This window comes from Balaenoptera ricei, chromosome 15, assembly GCF_028023285.1.
Source record: "Balaenoptera ricei isolate mBalRic1 chromosome 15, mBalRic1.hap2, whole genome shotgun sequence".
Lineage (NCBI taxonomy): Eukaryota > Metazoa > Chordata > Mammalia > Artiodactyla > Balaenopteridae > Balaenoptera > Balaenoptera ricei.
The window spans coordinates 30,991,048-31,010,735 of record NC_082653.1 but is presented as its reverse complement, the minus strand read 5'-3'; the positions used below and the strand labels follow the sequence as shown (position 1 = coordinate 31,010,735).

Here is a 19,688-nt window from a genome sequence, read left to right as displayed (position 1 = left end):
ACGGTCTCATTCCTGAAATGGGCACGGAGCTAAGCCTGTGTGCAGCGTTAGTACCAGCTGCCTTAACACTGAAGTTTACATTATTCATTAAAAAACCTACATGCAGTGTTGCCTGTGATGCTGGAAACCAATGCACCCGCCTTGCCATGTCCAGTTGTGACGGTGAGATGGTGATGTGGATCAGTTTTGCACACAACATTCAAGACACTTAGTATTCCCCCCACTTGTTTAAAAATAAATGTAGTTCAAATTGCCACTTTACAGTATTTTTGAGCTTATTTAATGAGTTCTGGATCATTTATATCTAATCTATATTTTAGATATAATTAATTACTTTTTATACTTTTTTAACTCATAGTATCCACGTTCCCACCCTCCCCCGTTTTATTTGTTCCTCCTCAAAGTAGCCACTTAGCCCAGATGGGCAGAATCAAGCTTTCAGAGTCACATCTGTCACCAGAAACAACTGCTTATAATTACTCTGCCTGTTTTCCATTCGCCTTTCCTCCCAGGGACAGCACAGTCGGTGCTGTTTTACTGTATTGGCTATGCCTTCGAATTCCAACACGTCACTTGAGAATACTTTTCAAGATACTATGCTCCAATTTTTTTTTTTTTTTAAATCCCTAAAGCAAAGATCTAATTCTCAAGCAATGTCTGTAGTTCAGTGGGGGTGAGCAATGAGTAATTCATGCTAGGAATCTGTGTATGTTGTCGTACTTTATAGCAGCAACATGAGTGTAAAGAGTAGACAATAAATTTTTATTTAATAAAAAAAATAAAATTTAATTTAAAAATTTTTTAGAAAGTAAAAACAGAATTACATTATGATCTAGGAATTCCACTTCTAGATATACACCCAAAGAAATGAAAGCAGGGACTCAAACAGTACACCCATGTCCATAGCAGCATTATTCACAATAGCCACAAGGGAGAAGCAACCCAAATGTCTATTGATGGATGAGTGGATAGAACAAAATATAGTATATACATACAATGGAATATGATTCAGCCTTAAAAAGGATGAAAATTCTAACATATGCTATAACATGGATGAACTCTGACAGCATTATACTAAGTGAAATAAGCCAGTCACAAAAGGACAACTGTATGACTCCACTTACATAAGGGATCTAGAGTAGTCAAGTTCACAGAGTAGAAAGTAGAATGGTGATTGCCAGGGACTTGAGGCAATGGAGAATGGAGAGTTAGTGTCTAATGGGTAGAGAGTTTCAGCTGGGGAAGAGGAAAAAGTTCTGGAATGGATGATGGTGATGAATGCACAATGTAAATGTATTTAATGCCCCAGAACTTTACGATTAAAACTGGTTAAAATGGTAAATTTTACATTATGTATATTTTGCCACAATAAAAATCCAGGTCTAGGTAGTTTCCTGCCACCTTTTTTAGGGAACCAAAAGAGGGCACAACATCACATCTATGGTATTCTTGCTAAAACTCATAATCTGAGGAAACCCCAAATAAGGAACATTCAACAGCTGTCTTATACAATACCGTAGCCACTTGCCACATATAGCTATTTTAATTAAAATTAAATAAAATGTGAAATTCAGTTCCTCAGCCCCACTAGCCACATTTCAAATGCTATTTTCATGTGGCTAATGACTATCATATTGGACAGCATAGATATAGAGTATTTCTATCATCACAGAAAGTTCTATTGGCCAGTTTTTTTTTAAGTTGTATTGGACAGCACTGATCTATAGAGTAACTCTCCAAAAATGGGAAGGCCATGAAAGACAAGGAAAGACTGAGGAACTGCTCCAGATTAAAGGAGAATAAAGAAACATAACAACTAAAAGCAATGTGGGATTCTGGGTTGGACCCTGAAACTGAAAAAGGACATCAGTGGGACAAATGATGAACTCTTACTAAGGCCTTTGGATTAGTTAATATTCTGTTACGGTTAATTTTCTGGTTTTGGTCATTGTACATTTGTACATTGTACATTGTACATTTGTACATTGTACATTTGTACATTGTTACGTAAGATGTAAACATTTGTATTATTTTTGCAACTGTTTTGTAAGTTTGAAATTATTTGAAAATGAAAATTTTTAAGTGAAATAAAATTTAAAAATCATCTTTTGACTCTATCCAGCTATTTATATTATCTTTTACTGTTGATTGCATCCCACCCTATTTCATGAATAAAATTTATTGATCATTGTCCATTTATTAGGGGAAAGGCAAGTCCAGAGAGTGATCTATACCACAGGTCGCCCCCTGCTCCATTGAGGTCCTAGGAGGCCCCCTCGCCAGCAAAGTTCATCCCCAGGCAGGTGGCCCATGTCTCCAGACCAGTGCTCCAAGGAAGGCTGTGGCTCACATGCTATGACTCAGCAACCACCAGCTCATGTTTCCCCCCAGAGACCAAAGTCAGGCCCAAAGATAGTGCCAGAGGGCCCCCAAAAAGGTACATGTTCAAATATCTAAGTTCCTTCAGGGGACTCTCCAAACTGAAAAACAAAATATAATCCCTGCCTTTACAACCTCATTTCAAGTAAGTTTTTAAATTGTTATTTTTTAAACTATTTTATTTTTTCATACTGTCAACTTTATTATGAAAAATTAATACATGCTTATAAAGTTAGTATGGGTAAAAAGAGAAATGTTTGAGGAAGAAAACCAAAACTCATACTTATAATCCACCACCCAGAAAAAACTACTGGTAACAAACACTCTGGTGTCTTTTCTTCTAGTATTTTCTCTTCTACAGTGCCGGATCTCTGAGTCCTCTGGCTTCCTGGAATCACCCTTGCCTCGCCCAGCCACATGGGAAGGACATAAAAGGGTCTGGTCTGGTATGAGTCCACCTTACCTCTCAGGGGTCTCAGGAGAAGGAAGGGACTTGGTCTGTGTCAGCTCATGGGTCAGTTCCCTGCTGCAGCCAGCGCCTCTGGGGCTATCCAGCCCCCTACGGTCAGTGTGGCCTCACCAACCTCAAGACATTGTGTTACTCATTACCTGCCACTCAGGGGCTGCCATCCTGCCCTTCCTTTCTGAGAACTACTGACATAAGTTGCTTGGCAACAGACATTTACTTGCAGTTCGGGGAAAAACAGGGAAATGAGTGCATGGGTAGGACATGCCTTCAAAGTTAGATATTGGAGCTCCTAAGATTCACACACCTCTCCCAACGCAGAAGGCCATTCCCTGGCCACATCCCTCCAAGACCCCAGCTTCCTGCCACACTTCTCGGTGCCTGACTTGCTTTCAGGCCCTCTTGCTGTCTCTTTTCCTAGGGCCCCTCCCCCAGGATCTGGAGCTCAGTACAGAAAACAGAAATCACTGTAGGTATTATGTGCACGAAAGGTTTTTGTTTCTTGAAGCATGATTTACATTTCGTGAAATACATCCATCTTAACTGTGCAAATTGATTACTTTTTATCCAAGTAAATACCTGTGTAACCAGCTCCTAGATCAAGATCTAGGATATTTCCATCTCCCCAGAAAGCTCCCTTGTACTCCTTTTTCAGTCTCCATCCTCAGTCACTATTCTGATTCCATCACCATAGTTTAGTTGTGCCTGTTCTTGAATTTAATATAAATGGAATCATATAATACATACTGTTTTGTCTCTGGCATCTTTTTTTTTTTTTAATATATATTTACTTTTTTTTTTTTTTTTTTTGGCTGTGTTGGGTCTTCGTTTCTGTGCGAGGGCTTTCTCTAGTTGTGGCGAGCGGGGGCCACTCTTCATCGCGGTGCGCAGGCCTCTCACCGTCGCGGCCTCACTTGTTGGGGAGCACAAGCTCCAGACGCGCAGGCTCAGTAGTTGTGGCTCACGGGCCTAGTTGCTCCGCGGCATGTGGGATCTTCCCAGACCAGGGCTCGAACCCGTGTCCCCTGCATTGGCAGGCAGATTCTCAACCACTGCGCCACCAGGGAAGCCCCTCTCTGGCATCTTTTACACAACATTTTTGACATTCACCTACGTTGTTCCATGTGTCAGGAATTTGTTCTCTTTCATTGCTGAGCAGTATTCCATTATATGAATATATCATAATTTGTTTATTTATTCTACTTTTAGTGAAATATTCAGCCTTTTCTGGGTTTAGGCTATTAGGAATAAAGCTGCTATGAACATTCACATATAAGTCTTTTTGTGGAGTTATGCATGTATTTAAAAATTGCTGGACAAGAGGGTAGGGTATGTTTAGCTTTATTAGAAGCTTCCAACCAATTCTCCAAGGTGGTTGCACCACTTTAAACTACCACCAGCAAGTATATCGATGGATCCAGGTTCTGCAGTACAGTCCTCTTCTTCACCAACACTTGACATAGTCAGTTTTTTCACAGGAAGGAATTTCATACAGGGAATTAGTTGGTGCAAAATGGTGAGGGGGAATGGAGGAGCAGGAGTTAGAAGGCTGCCACTGGAGTAACTGAGTTAAACAGCACATCACCATAACCATGGTCAGAACTGAGGAGGCCACTGCTGCCACCCTCAGCTCCACATGGCTCTGTCTCAACATCTGGTTGATGCAGGAATATGCTGAGTCCGGCTACTGAGACTGGCTCTAGACCCTTGCATCTCTGTGTCCTTGCTGTCAGCATAAGTGACAGCAGGAAGATGGCCTCTGCCCCCCACCCCCAATCTCTGGTGGGGCATCTAATTGTCAGACCTTAATATTCATAACTCTAGCTGCAAAAGAATCCAGGAGGGACTTCCCTGGCAATTCAGTGGTTAAGACTCCACATTCCCAATGCAGGGGGCACAAGTTCGATCCCTGGTCGGGGAACTAAGATCCCACATGCTGCACAGTGTGGCCGAAAAAAAAAAAATCTGGGAAATGCAGTTTCTTACTTTCTAGCCTCTGCCCAACAGAGGAAAACACTCTAGAAGGAGGCAGAGGGAGCCAGTTGTATCAGTTGGCTTTTGCTGAGTAAAAAAGCTACCCCAACATGTAACAGACTAAAATAGCAACCACTTATTTAGCTCACAATTCTGTGGGTTGGTGACTTGGGGCTGGGCTTAGCTAGGTAGTTCTCATCTTATCTGAGCTCACTCATGACTTTGAAGTCAATTGCCAATTCTGTTGGAACTGACTGGCCTAGGATGGGCTCAGCTGAGATAGATCATCTCTGCTCCATGTGGTCTCTCATCCGCCAGCAGGCCTGCCTAGGCTTGTTTTCATGATGGCTGGGCAGGTTTCCATGAGAGAGCAAAATGCTCTTTAGGCCTAGGCTCCAAATGGTACATCATTTCTGCCACATTCTATTGACCAAAGCAAGTCACAAGGCTAGCCCAGATTCAAGGGGAGTGGAAATAGACTCCACCTCGTCCAGAAGGTGAGGTAAATTCACCCTGCAAGGGTGTGATTAAACGGTGGGTTGAAAAGTCAGGGTAATCTACCACACTAGTCCACAGCCCCCACCATGCCTCCCACTTCTGGAACTAGCCAGCAAATCCCAAGTACTCAGATCCTTTTTTTGGGCAAAGCAACAAGATTCCCTGTACCTTCCCTTTTCTGTCCCTTTATTTTATCCTGTTTCTTAGGTTCCTTAACTTTATTTTCTAAATCTTCTAAATTTTTAATGTAAGGAATAACACTGAGAACTCATTCTTGTTATCTGTTCTTCCTGGTTTTGCTTTATGGATGTGATATCTTTCCGAAGCTAATTACTAAAAAGAGCAATTAGAAAGCCTTCTTAAAAAAAAAAAAAATCTTTTATGTTCCCTGCATGGTTTTCCTCTGAAACCAGTTCTTGCTGTTTATTTAGGTTCTCTTTTATGTTGTAGGCTTTCCCCAGATGTCTGGTGAACTTTGTTCACATTAAGAGTGAGGCAATAAAAAGCATGAAGGAAGTTCTGTGCACATCCATTGGTTGGCTTGCTTCTGAAAGGGCCATATGGGGACTGGCCTGTGGAAGAGCCCTACAGGCCAGAACATGAGGGTCTCACACATGGGGCTGTTCTGTTTCTTTAGAACATGAGCACTTAACTTGGTTTAGGCCAGTGACTCCTTGGGCTGTCTGGTAAAGTCCGTAGGCCAGAACAATGTTTTTAAAGGCATTTAAAGATAAATAGGGTTACAAAGAAACAAAACAAAACAAAACCCAATACTGAAATACATTAAAGTATTAAACAAATGTTTCAGTAAATAAATATGTAAATAGTGTCATGCAAAGATGATAATCTGAGGTATCTGCATCAATTCTATCATGATACTAAAACACCCATAATTTCTTTTGGTGACCAAGTATCAGATCCTGCTAATAGCATTGTCGCTTGTAGCCAACATTTTAAAAGGGAGGAAATTACAAAAGGCACGCTTTTGGAGAGAGGTGATAGATGTGTTCATTATCTTGATTGTGGTGATTGTTTCATGGGTATATACATACGTCAAACCTCATCAAATTGTACACTTTAAATATGTGTAATGTTGGGGAAATACAAATCCTACCAACAGAAAGACCTTTATGCACCAACACAGAGGGGAGAGAAAACACTATTATTGAAAATGCAATCAATTTAAAACATGCAGGTACTTCACAATACACTACAAAGTCTCAGCAGCATTTCATACATTTTATATAATAAAGTAGAACAAAGAACAATTAAAACTTAATTTCAGATAGTAATTAGTGAAAAAGATGCATTTTTTCTCCCATCTGAACTACAGAATCCCATGAATTCTATCCATGAATCCCTTGAAAGTCTGTGGCTTCCAGGTCCCATCATTGTCCCAATAATTCCCAGACAATAACAATTTTTTGCTGATTTCAGGATCCAACTTTGATCACCCATTGCCTTGAGTTGTCATGGTTCTTTGATCTCCTTTAATCTGAAGCAGTTCCTTGGCCTTTCACTGCCTTGGTATTTTTGAAGACTGCAGGTCAGAATTTTCCTCTATTTGGGTTTGTTTGGTCTCATCCTCCTGATCAGATTCAGGTTAAACATTTTTAACACTCAGAAGTGACACTGTGTCCTTCCTGCACATCAGGAAGCACAGGATGTCCATTTGTCCCATTACTGGGGATGTTCACTTCGATCACTTGATAAATGGGGTGCCCTCCAGTTTCTCCACCATAGATTTACTATTTCCCCATTTGTAACTAATAACTAATTCACTGAAAGGCTACATAAAAATCCTGTTCCTCATCAATCTTTCACTGACTGGTTTTAGCATCTCAGTAGAGTTCATAGATCTTTGTATAGACACAATGTATTTCTAATTATGTCGGATCCTAGGTATTTTGTATTTTTGTCTTTATCCTGAATGAGATCTTATCTTTCATTACATGTACTAACTCATTATTCATGGACATAGGAAAGTTATTTTTACTGATCATTTTGTTATCAACAACCTACCTTAGGACCTCTCCAGATCAGAGAAGGCTCCTCTTGCCCATGACTTACTTTGTTTTTTTACGATTTTTTTTTTTAATTATCATTTATTTTTGGCTGCGTTGGGTCTTCGTTGCTGAGAGCGGGCTTTCTCTAGTTGTGGCAAGCGGGGGCTACTCTTCGTTGCACTGCGTGGGCTTCTCATTGCAGTGGCTTCTCTTGTTGCGGAGCACGGGCTCTAGATGCACAGGCTTCAGTAGCTGTGGCTCGTGGGCTCTAGAGTGCAGGCTCAGTAGTTGTGGTGCACGGGCTTAGTTGCTCCGCGGCATGTGGGATCTTCCCGGACCAGGGCTTGAACCCGTGTCCCCTGCACTGGCAGGTGGATTCTTAACCACTGCGCCACCAGGGAAGCCCCTTACTTTGTTTTTATCACATGGATATTACAGGGCCACATGAGCCAGAGACCTATCAAAGGGTTTTAATGTCCTTTTGCTTCTGATTAAGTATCAATTACAAACAATGCCCAGACAGTAAATGCTCTGCTCCCAGTTCTAGCTGAAGGTGGAATCTCTGCTGGTCCAAAGACTTCTGGGCCCTCAAGCTTGTGTGGTTTGTATAACTAGGGTGGACAAAGCCACCTCCGGGTGACTTTCAGAAAGAGCAGGAGTTCTGACCACTTTTTTACTCACCTTTCCTAGGGGCAGAAATCATAGGCCTGTAGTAACAGCCAATCATAACTCTAACCTCTTTCAGAACACTGAGGGGAAAGATCATTCTTATTCATTAATAGAAATGTGAAAGCAAGCTATGAGTTATACTGATAACTCATAACTTCTGAACACAGAGGGCCTTGCAGCAGGAAACTTGCAGATGCTACATGATGTTTCCTTTTCTGCAACAAGCAGCTTGTCACCTGGGAAAGGGACTTGTGATCCTGGGCAGCACCTACCTTGAGAGATAACACAGTCTATTGTTTCTATCTGCTTCCCAGGAGAAAGAAAAAGTTGTTACATGGTGATGTTGCAGAATCCTTGGCCCCAAGGGGCTTCTATAAACCACCTATTCATTCATGCATTCATTCATTCAATATGAATTCATTCATTCACCTGGCCTGCTATGTGCCAGGTGTTAAGTATAATGTAGAAAACAAGAGACAATATAAACCCTCTTGGAGGTTATAATCTGATGGAAAAAAGAAACATTAAACTATAAAACACACAAATAAACACATATAATGGGGGTGGGGTGAAGAAAGCTATTAAAAATTAGTACAGGAACTTCCCTGGCAGTCCAGTCGTTAAGACCCCATGCTTCCACTGCAGGGGGCACAGGTTCAATTCCCGGTCAGGGAACTAAGATCCTGCATGGCACGCGGTGCAGCCAAAAAAAAAAAAAAAAAGATACAATAATGTGAGTGTACTTAATGCCACTAAATTATACATTTAAAAAATGGTTACAATGGTCAATTTTATGTTATGTATATTTCACAATAAAAAGAAGAAGGAAAAACAGTTTTTAGTAAAAAAAGAAATAATAATAATAAAGCAGAAGGGAGCAACCTGAAGTTGATGGGAGGCCAAGGACCAGGGGGAACTAGGAGTGAGAAGACCCCCTTGCGGGGAATGGACAAGAGACTGAGGGAACACAAGTGTCTAACAATCAATCTTAAGTTTTTTGCTCTGTGATTCTATAAGATAACTCTCCTCTATCCACCTAAACTTTAGTAAAAGTCTGCTATACCCAGATACCTGATTCTTTGGGGGCCTGCTATGTGCCAGGTGTTAAGTATAATGTAGAAAACAAGAGACACAATATAAAAGAGCATGTATTCTTAGCAGACACATCAGGGCAGAGAGAAGGGAGGAGCCACATGCACTGAGACCCAAGTGAGGAGGACAATGCCGCAAAATCAGAAGATGAGCACAAGTGATGGCCAGGAGACACATATGATGTGCTGGGGCAGTACCGAGTATCCCACTTCAGGCAGGATGAGGGCTCAAGCAACTGGTATTGGAATACTGAAGGATGGGCCAGCTCCACAGGGGTGGAAGACCTCAATCCACCCAGAAGGCAGAGATCTGAATCACATGGGTGAGCCTCATGAACTTCATAGCCTGCAGGCTCTCTCCTAGGTTAAGCTAAACTGAGTCCAGGGGTGCCATTGTGATGCAGTTCCTACCTCACTGAAATACAAGATTCATCTTCAGGGCGTGCTTTTTCTTTTCCTGCTTCCTGGGATCTGCCACGTTCAGAGGATTATGGGGGAAAAAAGAAAGCTATGGATGACAGGCAAAGAAGAGCCAAGTAGTGCATAATTGGCATCCTTGAAAGGAACAAAAACAATGAAATACAAGAGCTATTTAAAAATATAATTCAGGGCTTCCCTGGTGGCACAGTGGTTGGGAGTCCGCCTGCCAATGCAGGAGACACGGGTTCGAGCCCTGGTCCGGGAGGATCCCACATGCCGCGGAGCAACTAAGCCCGTGCACCACAACTACTGAGCCTGTGCTCTGGAGCCCGCGAGCCACAACTACTGAAGCCCGCGCACCGCAACTACTGAAGCCCACGTGCCTAGAGCCCATGCTCCACAACAAGAGAAGCCACCGCAATGAGAAGCCCACGCACTGCAACGAAGAGTAGCCCCCGCTTGCCGCAACAAGAGAAAGCCTGTGTGCAGCAACAAAGACCCAACACAGCCATAAATCAATCAATAAATAAATTTATTTAAAAAAAATAAAAATATAATTCAGGAAAATGTTTCTAAAATAAAAAAGGATTTCAATCTACATTTGAAAAAAACAATGTTTATACTATAGATATAGTCTAGTAATATCACTAGAAAACAAAGAATCTTTGGGGCACCCAGGCAAAAAGAGCAAGTATAAAGGCTCAAAAAAAAATGTTTTTGAACATATAAGAACTCAGGAATATTGTTCTTAGGAAATGGTACAGAAATAGGGAATCAGAGAGGAAAAAGAAATGAAACTAGATTTTCTAGAAAATATCAACAGTGAAAATACTAAATGTCAAAACCCCTGTAGGATACAGATAAAGCAGCAGTCAGAGGAAAATTCATAACTTAAACACTAATACCAATTTATTATTTTTTTTTTTTGGCCACGCTGCACAGCATGTGGGATCCTAGTTCCCCAACCATGGATCAAACCTGCACCCCCTGCAGTGGAACCACTGAATCTTAATCACTGGACTGCCAGGGGAAGTCCGCTAATACCAATTTTGTAAAAAAGACTGAAAATAGAAGAATTAATAAGCACCCTTAAAGAGTTATAGATAAACCAAATAAAAACAGAAGGAAGGACTTAATGAAAATAAAAGCACAAATTAATGAGTTGGACTTCCCTGGTGGCGCAGTGGTTAAGAATCCATCTACCAATGCAGGGGACACAGGTTCCAGCCCTGGTCTGGGAAGATCCCACATGCTGCAGAGCAACTAAGCCCATGTTCCGCAACCACTGAGCCTGCGTTCTAGAGCCTGTGAGCCACAACTACTGAGCCTGCACGCCACAACTACTGAAGCCTGTGCGCCTAGAGCCCTGCTCCGCAACAAGAGAAGCCACCGCAATGAGAAGCCCGCACACTGCAACGAAGATTAGCCCCCACTCGCCGCAACTAGAGAAAACCTGCGTGCAGCAACGAAGACCCAATGCAGCCAAAAATAAATAAATAAATTTTTTTTAAAGTTGAATAATTAGTACTTAGATGCTCATTTTATAATTCTAAGCACTTTTTTTATAAATGTGAACTGTTTCACAGTAATTTTTAGTTTGCTAAATGAACTACAATATATCCACACAATGAATAAGAATAAAAAAATAATAATAATACTATGTACTGCTATAAAAAGATCTCCAAGATACACTGTTAAGTCAAACAAACAAGTGCAGAATCCTATATATAGTAGGCAACCTATTGTTGCCAACAGTGCAAGCAGGAAGTAGAATAAAAATAGACGTACGGGACTTCCCTGGTGGCACAGCGGTTAAGAATCCGCCTGCCAACGCAGGCGGACACGCGTTTGCACCCTGATCTGGGAAGATCACACATGCCGTGGAGCAACTAAGCCCATGCGCCGTAACTACTGAGAGCCGTGTGCCACAACTACTGAAGCCCATGCGCCTAGAGCCCATGCTCCGCAACAAGAAAAGCCACCGCAACGAGAAGCCTGCGCACTGCAGAGAAGAGTAGCCCCTGCTTGCCGCAACTAGAGAAAGCCCACGTGCAGCAACAAAGACCCAACGCAGCCAAAAAAAGTACGTATTTGCTTATATTTGTATAAAGAGAGATAGAAAGATATGTAGGAAACCTAGAAGGCTATTATACATTAGGGCAGAGGGGGAAACAGGGTAGATGAGGACAGAGGCAGGACCAAGTTTTTCAGTAAAAACATTTTTATCATTTTGATTTCTAAACCATGTTACCTGTTTAGAAAACGAAATTTAATTTAAAAAATAACCATTTAAAAAATTCAAGTAGAAATTAACACAACATTGTAAAGCAACTATACACCAATAAAAATTGATTTAAATAAATAAATAAATAAGTTTTAAAATAAATAAATAAAAATTCAAGGCTGGCCCAAATGGGCTCACTGGTAGTCTGCCAAACATTTAGGGAAGAAAATATACCAATTTGCTAAAATCTTTTCCTGAAGATATAGAAGCAGAGGAAATACTTTCTCATTCCATGAGGCCAGCATTACCATAATACCAAAACCAGACAAAGGCATACAGGGAAACTGCAGACCAATATCATTCATGAACACAGATGCAAAAGTGCTCAACAAAATATTAGCAAATAGAATCCAACAATATGTAAAGAATTATACACCATGACCAAGTGGGATTTATCCCAGGTATGCAAGGCTGGCTCAACATCTGAAAATTAATTAATGGCATCACATCAACAGACTGAGGAAGAATAATCACATGATCATACCAATAGATACAGGAAAAGTATTTTACAAAATCCAACATCCATTCATGATAAAAACGCTCAGCAAACTAGAAATAGAGGGGAACTTCCTCAACCTGATAAAGAACATCTACAAAAACCTACAGGAAACATCATACTTCGTGGTGAGAAACGAGAAGATTTCCCACTAAGATCAGGAACAAAGCAAGGATATCTCATCTCACCACTCCTTTTCAAATTGTACTGAAGTCCTAATTAATGCAATAAGACCAAAAAAAGAAAAAAGAAATAAAAGGTAAGTAAATTGGGAAGGAAGAAATAAAACCACATCTGTCAGCAGATGACATGATTGTCTATGTAGAAAATCTGAAAGAATCAACAAAAAAACTCTTGGAACTAACGATCATAGCAAAGTTGTAGGATATAAGGTTAATATGCAAAAGTCATTCCCTTTCCTCTATATCAACAATGAACACGTGGAATTTGAAATTAAAAATACATTACCATTGCAGCCACTATGGAAAACAGTATGGAGGTTCCTCAAATACTAAAAACAGAGTTGCCATATGATACAGCAATCCCACTCGTGGGCATATATCCGGAAAAGAGAAAACTGTAATCTGAAAAGATACATGCACCCCAACGTTCATAGCAGCACTATTTATTTATTATTTTTTTTTAACTTTATTTTATTTATTTATTTTTGGCTGCACTGGGTCTTCGTTTCTGCATGCGGGCTTTCTCTAGTTGCGGCGAGCGGTGGCTACTCTTCGTTGCGGTGCACGGGGGCTACTCTTCGTTGCGGTGCACGTGCTTCTCACTGCGGTGGCTTCTCTTGTTGTGGAGCACAGGCTCTAGGCATGCGGGCTTCAGTAATTGTGGCTCACAGGCTCTAGAGCGCAGGCTCAGTAGTTGTGGCGCACAGGCTTACTTGCTCCGCGGCATGTGGGATCTTCCCGGACCAGAGCTCGAACCCATGTCCCCTGCATGGGCAGGCGGATTCTTAACCATTGCGCCACCAGGGAAGTCCCCAGCAGCACTATTTATAATAGCCAAGACATGGACGCAACCTAAATGTCTATCAACAGATGAATGGATAAAGAAGATGTGGTATATATACATACAATGGAATACTACTCAGCCATAAAAAAGAAGGAAATAATGCCATTTGCAGCAACATGGACGGGCCTAGAGAGTCTCATACTAAGTGAAGTAAGTCAGAAAGAGAAAGACAAGTACCATATGATATCACTTATATGTGGCATCTAAAATATGACACAAATGAACTTATTTACAAAACAGAAATAGACTCATAGACATAGAGAACAGACTTGTGGTTGCCAAGGGGAAGGGGGGTGGGGGAGGGATAAATTAGGACTCTGAGATTAGTAGGTATAAACAACTATATATAAAATAGATAAACAGCAAGGTCCTATTGTATAGCACAGGGAACTGTACTCAATATCCTGTAATAAGCCATAATGGAAACGAATATGTATATATATGTATAAATGAACCACTTTGCTGTACACCAGAAACTAATGCAACACTGTAAATCAACTATACTTCAAGACTAGTAAAAAATACATTACTATTTATATTAACACCCCCAAAAATGAAATACTTAGATATAAATCTAACAAAATGTGTACAAGATCTCCTTAAGGAAAACTACAAAACTCTGATGAAAGAATCAAAGAACTAAATAAGTGGCGAGATATTCCCTGTTCATGGATAGAAGACTCAATATTGTCAAGATGTCAGTTCTTCCCAACTTCATCTTCATCTATTCAACGCATTCCCAATCAAAATCCTAGCAAGTCATCTTATACCATGCATAGCACCTAGCAGAGTGTCAGGGCCAAGGCAGGCTCGATGAAAGTGAAGCAAGCGTCAGAAGTTGTGGTGGAAACCCGGCTCAGAGGTACTGGGGCAAAAGTGGGAATATACAGAAAGGGCACTGGGCAAACTCGAATGATTAAAGAAACCCAGGTACTAACTGGGCACCTGGAACCATGGAAACCAGGGGCTCAGTGGCCTCGGGAAAGGATCTCACTCTCTGCCATTCCCTGTGTATGTTTCCTCTACTTGATGGGAGGAAGTAGCCTCACCTCAAGCCTCACCATAAGCCTCACCTAACCCCAATTTCCCACAGCTTCTAGAGGAATAGGGTCTCACCCTCTTCCTCAAGCTCAGTTTGAAAAATAGGTTTTTCAAACCTCAGAAAGGTTTCAGACCAGCCAAGCTTGAGCCCTTCAACCGAAGTCAGAGGGGCCTGTTCTTGTGAGAATACAGTCACTCGGCAAGGACCACCAGCCTGGAGTGAGGGGAGGAGCAGGCCAAGAAAGCAGACTTTATAGGGCAGGGGTGTCCCATTGGGGGCCTCTGGGACATTTCCAGTGGCACAGCTTGCCACAAATACAGACTGAGGTCCCTTTAGTGCTTCAAGGTCAGAGGGTGATTTGTGGCACCCTAGGATGGAGAAGGTGGCCTTGTCCTAGGAGAGACGGTGGTGATGGAAGGCATGGCATGGCTGATGGCCTTCACTGCAGAAATGGAAGGGCAAAACTCCAATCACAGGTGCTGCCTCCTAAGTGAGTGTGGGTGGGTTCTTCCTGGGTGCCGAAGGGCAACTAATACTTGGCAAACATGAGACAAGGCCCACACCTGCACACTGACCACCTAGGAGGAGGCCCGTTCTGCCCATGAAAGAAAGCCATACCTCACAGGTCACAAGTAGATCGTGAAAATAGATATAACTGAGGTTTTATCCAACTGAATCATTTTAAACCATCACTAGGAGCTACTGAGTAAAGACTCCTGAACAGCAGTTGGGTGCCCCATCCATAACCTTTTGGGCCTGACCATGGTGCAGGCAGGCCCAAGGGCTTTTTGTGAGGGCAGAAAGAGCCAGGGAATTTGCCTTGGGACCAACTCACAATCAGATGGAAGGGGGCTCCAAACAAACATCCACCGTCCTTCACCCCTTAGGTGAGGTCATTCAGAGGTGACTGCTGTGCACTGGCCCCCAGGGGCACTTAGTGCACTTAGCTCCCTACCTACCCTTGATAACACACCTGTATGGTCTGCCTCCCCTTCCAGTGCTTTCTGGGATCACCTCCAACATAAACTGCTTGTACCTAATCCTTGTCTCAGGCTCTGCTTCTCAGGGATCCACACCAACACACCACATTTTGGTAGAGGAAGCAAGTGCTACAATCCGAAGGAGGCATTTAAGGAGACAGAAGTGATGAGGGGGACAAGAGGTGGAGAACCTCCCAAGAAGTCTCTTGGGGACATACTTGACCACGAAGGCTCAGACACTCAGCTCAGAGTGGCACAGGAAAAGACGTGAATTAATCAAACTCACAGAAACAGAGAGTGAAATCACACACTCGGTGCTTTTAATTCAAAATGAGAAGGACAACATCAGATCTCTCTCACCTGACACCACCCTCTCTCCCTGCAGACAAAGTAAGCCCATGATTATCTCATGGCTGCCAGTAGGCATAGGCTGGGCCCAAAAGGAGCTATGGAGCCTCTCTGCTGAACAACTCACACCTTTGTGAACTGTGGTGGGGCTGGACACTGAGCAGGCCCTCGCCAACAAAATCCTTGATGATGGTGCCTAAGTAGGTGCAAAGGCAGAAGCCAGCTCCCTGACCCTCGAAATCTCAGAGACTCCTTTTGCACTGCAATGACTATGGGTTTGGAAGAAAGTGGGCTGAGTTCCAAGCAGCCGTTCCTTACTGCCCCAGCACTAGTGGCTGGTGGACTGTTTGGGGCTGGCTGGCAGGGATGGGAGAAAGTGGGGTCAAGGACAAGCGGGGCTGGACCACTGCAGCAGTCTGAATAAGTCACGAGGTCACTCCAGGTATAGGATGCTCTGTGATTCCTCCTCTCTACCCTCTCCCTGGCCCCCTTTTCTGCCAGCTTGTCCCATCCATTTGTCCTGGGTGTGGCAGCACACCAGAGTTGGGAGGAGGCTGGGAAGGAGGCAGATGCCAAATTTTACCTGGCTGTATATCTGTCCATCCCCATCCTCCCTCCTTGCCCTCTTAGGGAGTTCCATCCCATTGAGGGGTCAGCGGGTCCAGGCAGCACTGAATTCTTTCTCCAGACCCTGGACAAACTGGTCATTGAGGAATAGCAGCTGACCATGGGGCAGGAAGCGGGCGAGGATGCCCTCGATGCAGTCAGCCCGTAGCAGGAGGTTGGCAGTGGGGACCAGCAGCCGGAGGTGCTCAAGGAGAAGGCGGGCCAGCAGCCGAAGCGTGCCCTCTGCCAGCAGCAGGTTCTCGTGGGCATTCAGCACCAGGGCGAAGCCTAATGAGAGCACGCCTAGCCACACCACCGTCCGAGGCTCCTGGAAAGGGTCCCCTGCCGTCAGGCGGAAGGCCCCACATGGGGACTCATGCAGGCGCACTGGGTCATCTGAGGACTGGGGCTGCAGGTCCACAGCAGGCCGGCCGCACGCCTGCTGCTGCAGTTGGCACATGGACTCCACCTGCCTGTGGAGAATAGGTGGGTCACTGACCTGTCATCCTCAGGACCACCCCTGGAGCTGGGAGCTGCCATTATCCCCATAACTAGATGTAGAAACTAAGCCCCAGAAAGACTAAGTGAAGTGACCTGCCCAGGGCCACAGAGCAGGAAGGATGAGCCCAGATGGGAATCCAGGCTCCAGCCTCCAGGCTCTGAACCATTTCACTCCATGTGGCCAAGAGAAGGCAGGTTCTGAACACAGCTCCCTGGGCTGGGAAAAGGCACCAGAGGATGAAGATCCTGCCCCTACCTGCTTCACAGAGGCCTCCTCAACATCTCAACAAGAGATGAGAAGCGGAGTAAAAGCTATGTCCAACCCAGGCTGTCCAACCTCTCCACCCTCAACCCATCCTGCAGCCCTCTCCAAATAAAAAAGAAAAACCTTGCACTTGGACATCCAGGCTTTTGAAATCACTCTCTGATCTCTCATGAATCACCTTCCAATTTGGGCCATGTACGGGCTGCTCTTAAAGACACGTTTGGTTTTCTGTGCCACATAAGGGGGAGGAGGCCCAGCAGAACAAAGAGATAAACAAGAGGCTGGCCCAGGGTTGCCCCAGAGTGTTAATCCCCCCACCCAAAACACAGAGGGGCCAGGAGATTCTGGCACCTGCTGGTTCAGACTGGGTCTGTGAGGGGAAGGTCCAAGGTCAGCCATCACATCTAGAACACTGTTTCCCAACTGTACCCTGTGGATCCTGGGCTTTTGGGAGGCTCTTGACACAGATTCCCATAAACCACATTCTCTCTCCTCCTAAGAAATTCATAAAGCTTAAAGGCACACTAAGGGCCCTGAAAAGTCCTGTACTGCAAAGCATATTTAATCTGTACTGCTTACACTCAAATCCCAACTCTTTCACTTTCTAGATGCATAACCTTAGACAGGTTAAATTTCTTTAACTCTCTGTAGCTCAGTTTACTCATCTGTAAGGTGGGGATAATGTACCTACCTCAAAAGACTGTTTCAAAGATAAAATGAGTTCATATACACAAAATGCTCAGAACATAAAATGCTTAGTACATACAGGCTCAATAAATGCTAACTACAAAAAAATTACCATAAATGCTAACTATAATAATGATGATGATAATAGCATTATTATGTCTTTAACCCTTTTTCATATAATACTTGTGACTACTGTGGAAGACTTTGAAAGCACTACTCTAAAACTTGCTCTCTGCTTCTTAGTCCTCCTGTTTCTCTGTGCCCCCCAGAAAACCTATCATAATCGGTGTGTATTCAATGGGTTGGACTGTGTTACCTGGCCACGGCCAAAATCTGCTCCTTTCGGAGGAGCCTGTCCCTCTCAGCACCATGTGGCTGTGGGTCGTTGGGTGAATTCTCGGTACCAAAGAAGCAGGAGTAGAGCACTCGGCAAAGGCCCTCCTCAGCCTTCGTGGCCCGCAAGGTGTGGATGAGGAAGACATGGACCATGGCTCTGGGATGGATGCTACAGGAAAGCCAGAGACCTCAGTGAGATGAGTGTAAAACCCCAGAGGGGAGGCAACCACAGAAAGGGTCTGGCCTAGCTAGGCCTGGGAGCGTGTCTGGAGGCTGGTGTGGCTAGTCACTGGTCCTCCTCAGTCACCCAAGACACACGCCCAGCCTCTGTATGTGGTCAGCACCAACTCTGTCCATAAGAGTCTAGCAGCTATCTTAGACAACCCCAAAGCCAAATCTACAAACAACCAGCCAGGAATCTTGAAAAATGTCAGTCATCAGAGTCAAGGAACACTGGGGAGCTGCTCCAGACTGAAGGAGGCCAAAGAGACAAGACAGCTGAATGCATCCTGCGGTACTAGATAGGAGCCCTGGCAGAGAAAAAGGTAGTTTCAACATAGGGCACTACTAGGACAACTGGAAGCATTTAAATACGGATTACAGGTTAGATAATAGTCTTGATCGATGTTACCAGATTTTGAATGTAGGAGAATGTTCTTGTTTTTAGAAAATACACACTGAAGTACCTCTAAATATAGAGGTAAAGGGGCATCATATCTGCAACTAACTTAATTGGAAAATTAAGTATACAGGAGTTCTTTATAAGAACAGTCTTGAAATTTTCCGTAAGCTTGAGATCACGCCAAAATAAAGACCACGAAATAGTAATAATAATGGTGTTTGGCTCAGTGACCAGCCCGGGGTTGAAAGGCAGCGGGCAGACGGTAAGCAGATATCTGTAGCTAAGGGTAAATAGATCGTGAGTTTAAACTGGTTAAACAAGAAGGTTCGCGACAGCGCTTTGAAACCCGTAGCTCGGAGACCTCGACTGACCTCCCGCGACCCTCTACCCGCAATCAGAGCCGTCATCAGCCTTCGCCACCGCGTCCCCCCCCCGCCCCCCACAGAGAAATGGTAGCAGCCAAGACGCTTACGTCACTACTTGGGGCAACCCTGTGGCGCTGTGCCTCTGGGGGACTGTAGTTGCTTGCCCCAGCTAGCCAAGCCTAAGGAGGGGGCACCCTGGACTGAGTGTGCCCTGCAACCCCGGGCCGCTGTCCTCGAGGCGAGACACTCACCTTTTCTTCCGTGCCCACGGACTTCTACGAACAGGCCCCTTCACTCGGCTAAACGGGAGATACGGCAGTTGCGCACGCCAGTAGCAGGCGCGCGCCTGAGAGTGACGCGCTCAGGGTGGGCGGGGCCTCATATCCCGAGCTGTGCTCCGGCTGCGGGGCGTGGGTGGTCTTCCGACGCCTGGACCTCCAGCCCAGGCGACTTTCACCGTCGGACCAAAATCCCCTTGCTCCGGGTTCACGGCGCGGCCCACGCTGGTCACTCACTGACTGGGTACGCGGGGTTCCCACTCGAAGCCCTAGACCAGTCGAGCCCCAGGCCACTTCCCCCGGCGGCCACGAGGGGGCGCCCGACCCGGTGCGTGGCCTTTCCGGGAGA

The 19,688-nt window shown here is 44.2% G+C and overlaps 2 protein-coding genes across 4 annotated transcripts in view; both read right to left on the bottom strand.

The window, feature by feature from the left end:
• The window catches only part of MAVS (mitochondrial antiviral signaling protein), a 40,440-nt gene extending 21,067 nt beyond the window's left edge, over nt 1–19,373 (bottom strand). For all 3 annotated transcript variants that reach the window (XM_059897263.1, XM_059897267.1, XM_059897264.1), the window contains exon 1: nt 19,313–19,373. The gene's annotated coding sequence lies outside the window, so the exon portion shown is untranslated. The remainder of the gene's footprint in view (nt 1–19,312) is intronic.
• AP5S1 (adaptor related protein complex 5 subunit sigma 1) lies at nt 15,630–19,396 on the bottom strand. The gene is made up of 3 exons (XM_059897271.1): nt 19,313–19,396; nt 18,055–18,243; nt 15,630–16,758 (listed from the first exon to the last, which is right to left on the bottom strand). Exons 2-3 carry the CDS (start codon nt 18,225–18,227, stop codon nt 16,332–16,334), a joined length of 600 nt encoding a protein of 199 aa, XP_059753254.1. The 5' UTR covers nt 18,228–18,243; nt 19,313–19,396; the 3' UTR covers nt 15,630–16,331.
• Nucleotides 19,397–19,688: the final 292 nt, after the last annotated feature.